This window comes from Olea europaea, unplaced genomic scaffold (genome assembly GCF_002742605.1).
Source record: "Olea europaea var. sylvestris unplaced genomic scaffold, O_europaea_v1 scaffold1621, whole genome shotgun sequence".
Taxonomy (NCBI): Eukaryota; Viridiplantae; Streptophyta; class Magnoliopsida; order Lamiales; family Oleaceae; genus Olea; species Olea europaea.
Genome location: NW_019233849.1, coordinates 1 through 10,790, shown reverse-complemented (window position 1 = coordinate 10,790; position 10,790 = coordinate 1). Strand labels below are relative to the sequence as shown.

The following is a 10,790-nucleotide window of genomic DNA, read 5'->3' as shown; positions in this document are numbered from 1 at the left end:
AAGGTGACTATAGCTTGTTGAACACGCTAGCTCAACAACACATTTTCTCAAATACCATGGATCAGATCCTTTCAGTATTTCATAGAGTGATACTTTGTCCACATTATGTGTACACTCTTCTAACACTATAAATTCCATCTCTGCGTATGAGAAATCACCACTTCTGTTGAATCTTTGTCGAACCATTTTTTCCACAAGACACCAAAGTCAACTTCAACATTGGAGGGTGATCGACCATTCATCTCCTATCATGGCAAGCGTCGAGCAAACATGCAAGTGATCTTTTTATAGAGTCAAAGCACGTTTTAGGTTATCAGAATGGATATAAATCTTCAAACAAATTTCGACATCCAAGTGTTATCAAATATGAATGTGATCTTAATGCTGCATTACATATACAGAGATATATATATTATTATTTTTTTGGGAGAATGAAAGGTTTAAAAAGAAGGTAAAGTTTTCAGTTTACGAGTAATATTATTTTATAGAAGATTGCGTGATTGAAGATAAGAAAGAGGAAAATGAAATTCAATTTAATAGGAGTCAAATGGGGCTCAAATATCCAACTAGATGATTCATTCTATAGTAACCCACTAGAATCCAGTTTAAGTCAATTTGTTCCCCACTTAACATCATCTGGCTCAAATTTTTATACACCAATGGTGTCGGGCAAATAGCAAGGAGTTTGGCAAGGTACACTCCTACTTTTTAACAGGAAAATAGCTGTGGTGGATAGTGCTACAAAAAATACGAGAGGTTTCTTTTATGCATCGTTAACAAGTTGGGGAATAATGACACATTTTTTTCTAATGTCAAACTTTTGAATGAAAAAGTTGAGAGCAAGTTCGAGAAAATATGAAAAAATAATTCATTCATTCTTAAATAATTTAGACTTTAAAATGAGATAATTTAACCGTTCCTTAAATTTACAATATTCAAGACCTGTTCCAAGTGACCCAAAGAAAAAGTCATTGAAATTTAACATTTTTTCAACATATGGCTGAATGTCCAAGACCCTTCCTTTATTTATTTATTTATTTATTTTCAAATATGTCCAAATCATAGAACCCACAAAATAATGACTCAATCAAATAATTGAGACAAGAATCAATAATTTACTGAAATAATACAAGCCGTATTTGACATTTGATATAATAGCATACGTGTCTAAGAAGATAAGGAAAGCACTCAGAAAGAGAAGTTTTCTTGGTCAAAGTTAGAAATTTATTACTACTTCTTTTCCTCTAAGATATGAATTATACTTTTGGAACAAAGGTCAAAAAAAAAAAAAAGGTCAGTGATTCGTGCATTTTTTTTTTCATATGCCATCTATTTGGGTTGTTTCCTTCTAGAAAAAATTGATTTTCGTCCACTTTTTATTAATGAGCACTAGTAATGTTCAATTTTCCTACTTTTTGGTGGAGATCGCACTAATTACTAATTATTGAGATGTGTTATTTTAAATTGATTATAATAATTAAGAGATTTTATTACATTATACTATTCAAAATTATCTCGATAATAATCGATATAACTATATTATGCTATTCTATTTTAAACTGACTTGACAACAATAGTCAAGTCAATGCTACATTAAAATTGCCATAAGCTATTGTTCTCATTGGGATATACATTTGCACTTCATTTCCACATGGTCCACAAGTCTGGGCAACTTAATCTTTGATCCTCATACTAAACTCATAAACTAAATGTTCTGTTTTGCTACAAATCAATCCCCAAATTTTCTTTTTTTTTTTTTTTTTTTTTGCAAATTATTAGTATATGGCTTTTTGGATGTTGCAAATCAGTTCCTATTGGCCTTTTTGGATGTTGCATATCAGCCCCTATTGGCCTAATTTGTGAAAGGGGCATGATAGACAATCCACTAAATTCACTTTGTGCTGTTAGTAAGAATCCTCAATGAACACTGCCTGACCACATATATAGCAAGATTGACAGAATTTAAGCAATTTTTAGCCCCACAACACCATCTTGCTCAAAATTTGATCCACAATCTTGGTTGGGTGAATGGGAAGGGATTTTTACTCTTACCAATTTTTAACGGTATAACAGAAGGAAATTAGCTGGGGGCCAATAGTGCTACAAAAGTATAATTAGGGATCACTTTGATATAATGACAATAAGTTGGTGGCTAATGGTGCAATTGTTTCTAGTGTCAAACTTTTCAATACAAATAATCTAGAGCACGTTGGAGAAAATATGAATAAATAATTTCATTCATTCTGAAATAACTTTTGTTGACTCAAAAAGTCTTTAAACCTTTGCATACGAAATCTTAGTAGCCCAAAGAAAAATCAATGGACTTATATAATTTTGTTCATGCACAGCTAAAACTACATAGGGTTGCAATTAATTATCAAAGATTCTGTTGGATATGTCCAAATTATATTAAAAAAATTATTTAGATAAAAAATGATAACAACACAAGTTGTGCTTTGACATTATTTTAAGAGCACGTATCCAAGCTTAAAAAGTTCAGTAACTTTAATTATTCAAAATTTAGAAATGTGTTTCTTATGTTGACACTAAAAAATGACTATTTTAAAAAAAATTAACTTTCTCTTTTACTTTAAAAGTAGTTGTACAAAAATACCTTAAAATTTACTTTATTGCTTTTCTAGGCTTAACCAAACACGATCTAAGCCGTGCTTGACAAATTTTCACACACAAAGTAGAACTCAAATTTTTCTTGATTTTGATATATATAATGTGACATAATGCTTGTGTGACATTGTTAAACTCAATAGATATGACACAATCGAATTTAAATGATTATTCGAAGTGCAGATAACCACTTAGATTTATTTAATTATTAAAAAGGTTGTATTTTGAGCACAGAATATGTCACTTAGGTTTTGTTTGGCAGTCATTTTTTGGAAAGAATGAGTTTTAGAATATAATTTTTTGGAGAACGTGTGGTTTAAAATATAGAAAAAATTTTGAATTTGTAAGAAGAATATTTTATTGTACGAATGTGTGGCTAAAAATGAGTATGAAAAAAAAAAGAATTTTGAAAGAATGATTATTAAATTGGGGCTTAGTCAAATCACATAGTGCAACCCTTTCTAGGCCTAGAAGGCATGATGTTGTCGAAAATGAAGATTAGTACAACTAAATGACTAGCTAAGCAAATCGAGGGGCATGAAAATGCATGTTAGGTAAATGTAAAGAATTTTGCTGCTCAAAGAATTTTTGAGAAGAATGAGTTTTAGAATAGAATTTTTTGGAGAGTGTATGGTTAAAATCTAGGAAAAAGTTTTGAGTTTACTGGAAGAATATTTTATTGTAAGAATATGTGATAGAAAATGAGTATAAGATAATAATTTTTTTTCCCCGAAAGAATGATTATCAAAATCACATGGTGCAACTCTTTCTAGGCCTTGAAGGCATGATGTTGTCGAAGATGAAGGTTAGTACAGCTAAATGACTAGCCTAGCAAATCGAGGGGGCTGAAAATGCATATCACTTATCTGGTAAATGAAAATATGGAGTAAAATACATTCCATATCTCCAGTGGACGGAGACCAATAGAAATACAAGTCAACTCATAAATTTGCTTAATAATCTATGACTTGATTGTTTTTTTTCTTCTTGAAAAATTACTAATACTACTGGGAAATGTGAACGAAAACAGAAGGCCCAGAAATTCATAAGCAGTATTAAGTGTTCTTCCTCAACATGGCACCTCAACTCATTTACCTCATCGTTCTATCACTCTTTGCAGTACTTGGATCAAGTGCTCAACATGACTGCCAAGTCGAAAAGTGCAGGCACCATGGCCCTGCCATCCGGTTCCCCTTCAGCCTTAAAGACCGCCCCCAACAGCACTGTGGCTACCCTGGCTTTGAACTTCACTGCACTCAAAATGATGACACGGTCTTGGAATTACCTTTTCCGGTGAAGGCATCCGTCAAGGACTCTAACCTTCCGTTTTCGGTTCAGTTTTCCATTAAAGAAATCGATTACAAAAATCAATTAATCGAGATATCTCAAGTCTTTGGCTGCTCTCCAGGATTGCTTCCAATTCTAAATTTATCCGCATCTCCATTCCAATTCCTAGATGATTATAGTTATAACTTCACTTTATTCAACTGTTCCAAAATCAAGCGAGATCTGGAGTTTCGTTTTGGTTTCAATTTGGTATCCTGCCTCAGCAGTAGGGATTATGACGTTTATACGGTTTCGTCCGATGATTTCTTATATAAATTGCCCCTACAATCCTGCAGCAAGATGTTTGACATTCAATCCATACCTTGGGATGTATTTGAAAATCTGTCCTCTTTTCAATTGGAATGGTCCAGACCATCTTGTGGACATTGCGAATCCAATGGCAAACATTGTAGATTGAAGAATGACAGTTCAATCTTGCCTGATACTGAATGCTACAGCAGCAAACCAGAAGGTAATTTTACATATATTTTCCGTTTTACAGATTTAGAGAGAGAGGGAGAGTCGATCCGGGAGAAGATAGAATTATGCTCAAATCAATTAACCTTCTCTTATATCTTTGCATAAACTTTCTTGATTTGGATTACGGGTTCTATATTCCACCACAATTAAACATTATTTTGTGACACAAACATATTCATAATAAAAACACTACCAATCATTTTATAAGTATATAGCATTAGCATTATCCATATTTAAAAAAATAAAAAATAAAAGTCTTCATATTTTCTCTCACTACATTTTCTATATATATAGATTCACTCTCTGAATATATAGCGTTAAAATTAGATAGAGAAGTGAAGGAAGAGAAGAAAAAGGTCAAACTTTCCTTCAAACTCTTAAATTTCAGAGGACTTGCATTAGAATCATGTGTACAACGTTTTGGGGAGTTGACAAATGCTTGGAATTTGCTAAAAGCTTCATCCACGTAATTGAATATGCGTTACTTCTTATGGAATTTCAAACTTGAAATATTTTCATATTCTTTCAATTGATCGTATTTCTTCTATGTTGGAGTAACTCCGATGAAGCTAAAAACATAAATTTCTAAAGAGAATTAGGAGTCAAGACTCATATTTATGTTTTATTGTATGTTGTGAAAACATTACTCACTATAAATTATATTTTTTATCTGTGAAATTGTCATGTACATAGCAATAAAAGAAAATAACAGAATAGAATACAAAATATATAAGTGTAAGTTATTTATGTCATCTTAACTATGATTATTTTAGTAAATAAAAAAAATATTGAAAATTGTGGTATATCAAATAAAAATAATGATGGCAATATAATCACTCTTGAATTGATTGGATCCTCCGTAATTGTAATATATCCTAGAAATATATATGACGATAACTTGATTTAAAAGTTTAAATTGCTACATAGGGTCACATTTATATCATTTAAATCATTTTTTTTCCAATTTGAGAAACTACCCATGCATTTTGAAGTATAGACTTCCACAAAAAACTATCTAGACTTATGAAACTTTAATATACTTTTCACAAATCTGCTCATTTTTCGAGTCTAGAGATAAGATACATTCCATTTCATGAAAGCAAGGTGCCAAGGAAACCACTTACAGGTATATTCACGAAAACCTGAGTAGGGGAACAAAGTTACAATTGAAATTATTCATCAATTTATCGTTTTTCTAAGTAGTTCCATAACTTTTTTTTTTTTCTTTTTTTTCTCCAATGCTTCAAGGATCAGAAGGAGCTTACACCTGTTTGGTGTAGATTAGAATTTGAAATTCCTTACATAAGGATTTAGCGATTCAATTCTAACAAAAGGGAATATATTGGTAGTAAGAGGGCGAACGGTTAAGGATTTACCCAAAATTTTAGTAAATTTTGATAAAAATTAGTGAAATATGTTATTGAAAAATTGTGACTCTCATTAAACGTGTGGGTAAAATTAATTATTGATTTTGATTTGAAATTAAAATCTAATTTTCATGTACACCAAATCCTTTAGCAGAAAAAAATCTTAAAAATGCACCAACATACATCCAAAGGCATAGACTAATTTTCTATCTATTCCTATATTCTCATTTCAGATATCCCTTTCTTTTTATTTTATGTAAAGTTTTCTTGATAGTCTAAAGAGTAGTAAGAGAAACTAACAGTTCATTTTCAAATGTTTTGCAGGTCTTGTGGCAAAACTAAGAGTTGCAGGTGAGAATTTGTGCTAATTTTATCTTCTATTTGTGACTACAAATAATGTAACATTTTCTCTAGTTATGGCGAAAAAACTAAATCTGTTTTCTTTGATATGCAGGTGAAGTGCTTGGTCCTTTGCTTGCTGCGTTCCTTGCTATTGCATCATATTGGATTTATAGCTCATACAAACTGAAAAAAGAGAGTGATTTGAAAATTGAGCAATTCTTGGTGGATTACAAGGCACTCAATCCAACAAGATATTCGTATGCAGACATAAAAAGAATCACAGATAACTTTATCGAAAAACTTGGTGAAGGAGGATACGGAACAGTATACAAAGGAAAGTTGTCTAATGATGTTTTTGTTGCGATCAAGATCCTCAATAATTCTAAAGAGAATGGCGAAGATTTCATAAATGAAGTGGGCACCATAGGTAGAATCCACCATGTCAATGTGGTTCGCCTGGTTGGATATTGTGCCGATGGTTTTACACGAGCTCTGGTTTATGAGTTTCTGCCTAATGATTCACTTCAAAAGTTTATATCTTCTGAAAAACAGAGGAGTAAGCTCGGGTGGGAGAAGTTGCACCGGATTGCAGTGGACATAGCCAAAGGAGTTGAGTATCTTCATCAAGGCTGCGAGCAAAGAATCCTTCATTTTGATATTAAACCAAACAACATATTGCTAGATGACAACTTCAATCCAAAGATATCGGATTTTGGTTTAGCAAAATTGTGTTCCAAGGAGCAAAGTATTGTGTCCATGACTGCAGCAAGGGGTACAATCGGTTATATTGCGCCGGAGGTTTTCTCGAGAAACTTTGGGAATGTTTCTTATAAATCAGATGTTTATAGTTTTGGGATGTTGCTTCTTGAGATGGTTGGAGGATTGAAAAAAAATGATGTTGGTGGGCAGGACAAAAGTCAAGTTTATTTTCCAGAATGGATTTACAATAAATTGGAGCACGGAGAAGAAATAGCCATCCAAATTGAGAAAGAGAGCGACAATAAGATTGTTAGAAAACTAACTATTGTGGGACTTTGGTGCATTCAGTGGTATCCGGTCGAGCGACCCTCCATGAAAGTTGTAATTCAAATGCTTGAATCGGAAGAAACTCCCTCCATGCCCCGTAACCCATTCACTTCCACGAATGGAATGCAGAATGCAGCAATTGCACGTGGTAGAATATTCAGCAGCGAACTTGAAATCATTTCAGAATCTGAGTAATGAAGTGAGAGCATTTAATACTGAAACTCTTTGACTGCTTCGTAAATTTAAGATGTGGTTTTACAAGTAGAAGTATATTACCCTCTCTGTGGCCAATACTACATAATAAACATGTACTAACTATTTAAGATCTCAGCATCATCTTCCTTTATGTCGGCTCTATTATGGATTAAAAACTAAAATATTTTGTCGTAGTTTTCAATTTTACTTTTGTTTTCATGAATTTAATATGTTATCAGATGGAATGTTCTAATTCAAAATGTCAAAGGTAACCACTATCAAAATCACACATACAAAAAGCATTTTAACTCTGTCGTTTTATGCATATATTTCACAACTCCAATGTATAGAGGGCATAAAACTTCAGCAGATGATATAAATGAGTCAAACAAATCCTGCCTCAAGTAACCATTCAGCCCGAAGTTATTGTTCCATTAAATTGCCACGAACTATTATCCCATGCTTTCGCTGGAATTTTAACCTGCTTCGTCTCCATACGGATCAAAAATCTCAACAGCATAAGTTTTATCTTTTTACTAAACTAATAAAAAGAACTAGTTGCCTAGAGGTCTCTGTTTTTGACCTACTCGATGTACATAGTGGATTCACCATTACATTAGTTGTGTAGTCATCCAATCCTATGTAACCCATGTTATTTTAAATTTTTTCCTTAAATTTTATGTTTTTCCTTGGACACCCACTTCCTTGATCGGCTAACTCAATGCACCAAGTCTTCCATAGTGTATTGCAGCCTTGGACTAATTTTCACTTGATAGCACTTGAAATGGTTTAGGATCGCTGGCTCTTCATTCTTGAAAATTTGCATAAGAAACACTTGGATTAGAATATTATGCATCTCTGCACCTGTATTTTCTGGTTTTAGAAAACATGCCCAGAATTTTCTATAATAGTAAAAGGGTCCCTGAATATTTTGAAATCTGCGATTCTGCCCCCAAAAATTTTAGTTGTTGCAAATTAGTCCCTAAATTTTCTATTTTTCTGTTAATTAGTCCCTGCCAATTGCCACCATGTCATGCAGCCTCTAGCTGCAAAAACCTGGCTAAAGCTGAGCTAGGTAAGCAGCTCGAACAGGAAAATTCGAGCTTGGCTAGTTCCATTTCCACCCCTACAAAGAATTTCTAAACAATACATTGATCATTATGTGACCTAAAATATTAATCCCTACATTTGGAGAGGGTTGCTGGGTAACTAAATTTCATCTCAAAAGGTTAACTTATTATGCAAAACAGTTCAATTTCTTATAGTTACATTATCTACTCCGTATCTAGTTACTGTTAGATTCTGTATGCAGATTCTAAGGGATTAACAATACCCTAATGGAGTACCACATTATCTCAGATCCTTAAATGATAATTTATGTGTCACTCTTCCCTAAAACAGAAAGGATTACAATCTCCATCAAGGGACAACTTTCCAATGTGTCACAAACCATTATGTTGGTACAACATCTGTGTTGGGAGCAAACTGATGTTTTTCCTATTGCAATCCTACTTGAGTCTGACCCCCCACATTCAATTGAAGTTTGGGATTCGTCTTGTAAGTCTACATGGCTAAATTTTTTGGCCTCAACTCTAATACTAGGAGGATATTAGGGCTATGTCCCAAAAGATTAATTAATTGGGTGCAGCATTCCAATTCCCAGAGTTGCATTATCTATAGTATCTTTAACGATATGGAATTCTTGTTATTACTTTTCCAATAGACGAGTGGGTGGGGAAAGAAAATTGGTATGGGTGGTGGCGCTCAAATTTTTAGTGATTTTATAAGGCCAATAAATATGACTCAATTCAAATCAAATGAAAACTTGAATATGAGATGGATTCTTGGGTCTAATTAAAAAAGATGTATTTGTGAGCACCAGATATGTCACTCACTCAAAACACATACTGCAATCCCGAATCCTTAGGCACGATCTTGTAGAAGAGTTGGAAAAGGTACTCATTCTCTACATATGGGCCTATGCAATTTACAAATGTTGTTTCAATGGTGTCGATGTATTCAATATAAATAGTAGACAGATCAAATTTCGTGGAAGAATATTGTGGACCAGAAGAATAATTTTGACTGACTAGGCCTGGATCAGACAGGCGTACTGTGTAGTGACTGTAATGGATTGCGTGAACGTGGCATGTTGTAGATTTCAAGTTTAATATGGTTCGATTTTTCTGGCAATCAATCACAAGAAAAGTATCTGAACAGCCACTATTCTAGGGAGCACTTTTCAATCTGAAAGGGTAGTTTCTGGTGATATCCCCACAAGAAGAAGGCTGGCAGTTAGTTGTTTTGGGCTCTGTAAACTTTTAAACAATATAGAAGAATTAACATGATGGAACCAACAAATTAGTGGCTTTTTGTGCATAGTTACTGATCAGGGAATTCCGTGATTCTCGAATTGTTTGTCCAAGTTTATTAATGTATGTAGTCCATTACTCTATACAATGGAAGCTGCAAATAAAAGCTTAAAAACAAAAGCTTGTTTCTCGGCACTGATTATGCTTTTATATAATTGATTGTTTTATATTGTATTCTTACTTGTAATATGTTAATTTTTTCAAATCTTTTTGTAGAGAGTTTTTCATCTTAATCATATTTATGACTTTTGATTTCTCATTAAAAGATGAATAAATTAAAATTGATCTAAAGATTTACAACAAAAAGGAATTAAAAAGAGAATATATAATATTATGATAATATTAATGTCTATAGTATTAAAAAACAAAAATTTGTGAAAATGTTACCATATCTAGTAATATAAAATATTTAATGAATTTTCAATTAGATTTTATTGTGAAATATTTATTTATCTTGACTTGATAATTATTTTTAAGCGATCAACGTAGCTTATTCGCTCTCTTCGCGCTCTTGCTTCCTTCTTTCCCGACCTGACCATTCAATCTTATTGAATGGAGTCAGGGTCGTACCTTTCCTTGTTCCTTCCCTTCCACGCATTCCATCCGATGGAATGGAGTACAGGAAAGCCCTTAGCTGCTCTTTCCTGGCCCGCTATTCCGAAGGAATAGAGTAAGGTTGTAACTTTTGAAATTTTATAAAAATATGTATATTTAACTAACTTGATATCATTTACATCAAAAGTATGAAAAAAATATCTTAATAATAATAATAAGAAAGAAAGAAATTATAATTTGAATATAATAAAATAAAATTTTCAAATTAGTATAGAAAGGTAAAATGAGAAATAAATATTTACTTTTTGCTAACGGAAAAAATATCCAAAAGTAAACCTCAAGGGAGGTTTATGTAACTTGCTCAAAAGTTTACAAAGAATATCTCACGTTTATATAAATCTGTTTATATTAAAACAACTCTCCTAATATTTGTTAAATTATAAGTAACCAAATATAAATGTCCGATATATCCACATAATAAAAAAAAAAAAAAAAAAGGAAC

General features: G+C 32.5%; 1 protein-coding gene across 1 annotated transcript; it reads left to right on the top strand.

The window, feature by feature from the left end:
- Positions 1–3,530: 3,530 nt before the first annotated feature.
- On the top strand, positions 3,531–7,563 carry LOC111377197 (rust resistance kinase Lr10-like). The gene is made up of 3 exons (XM_023000260.1): positions 3,531–4,423; positions 6,123–6,149; positions 6,253–7,563. Exons 1-3 carry the CDS (start codon positions 3,700–3,702, stop codon positions 7,359–7,361), a joined length of 1,860 nt encoding a protein of 619 aa, XP_022856028.1. The 5' UTR covers positions 3,531–3,699; the 3' UTR covers positions 7,362–7,563.
- Positions 7,564–10,790: the final 3,227 nt, after the last annotated feature.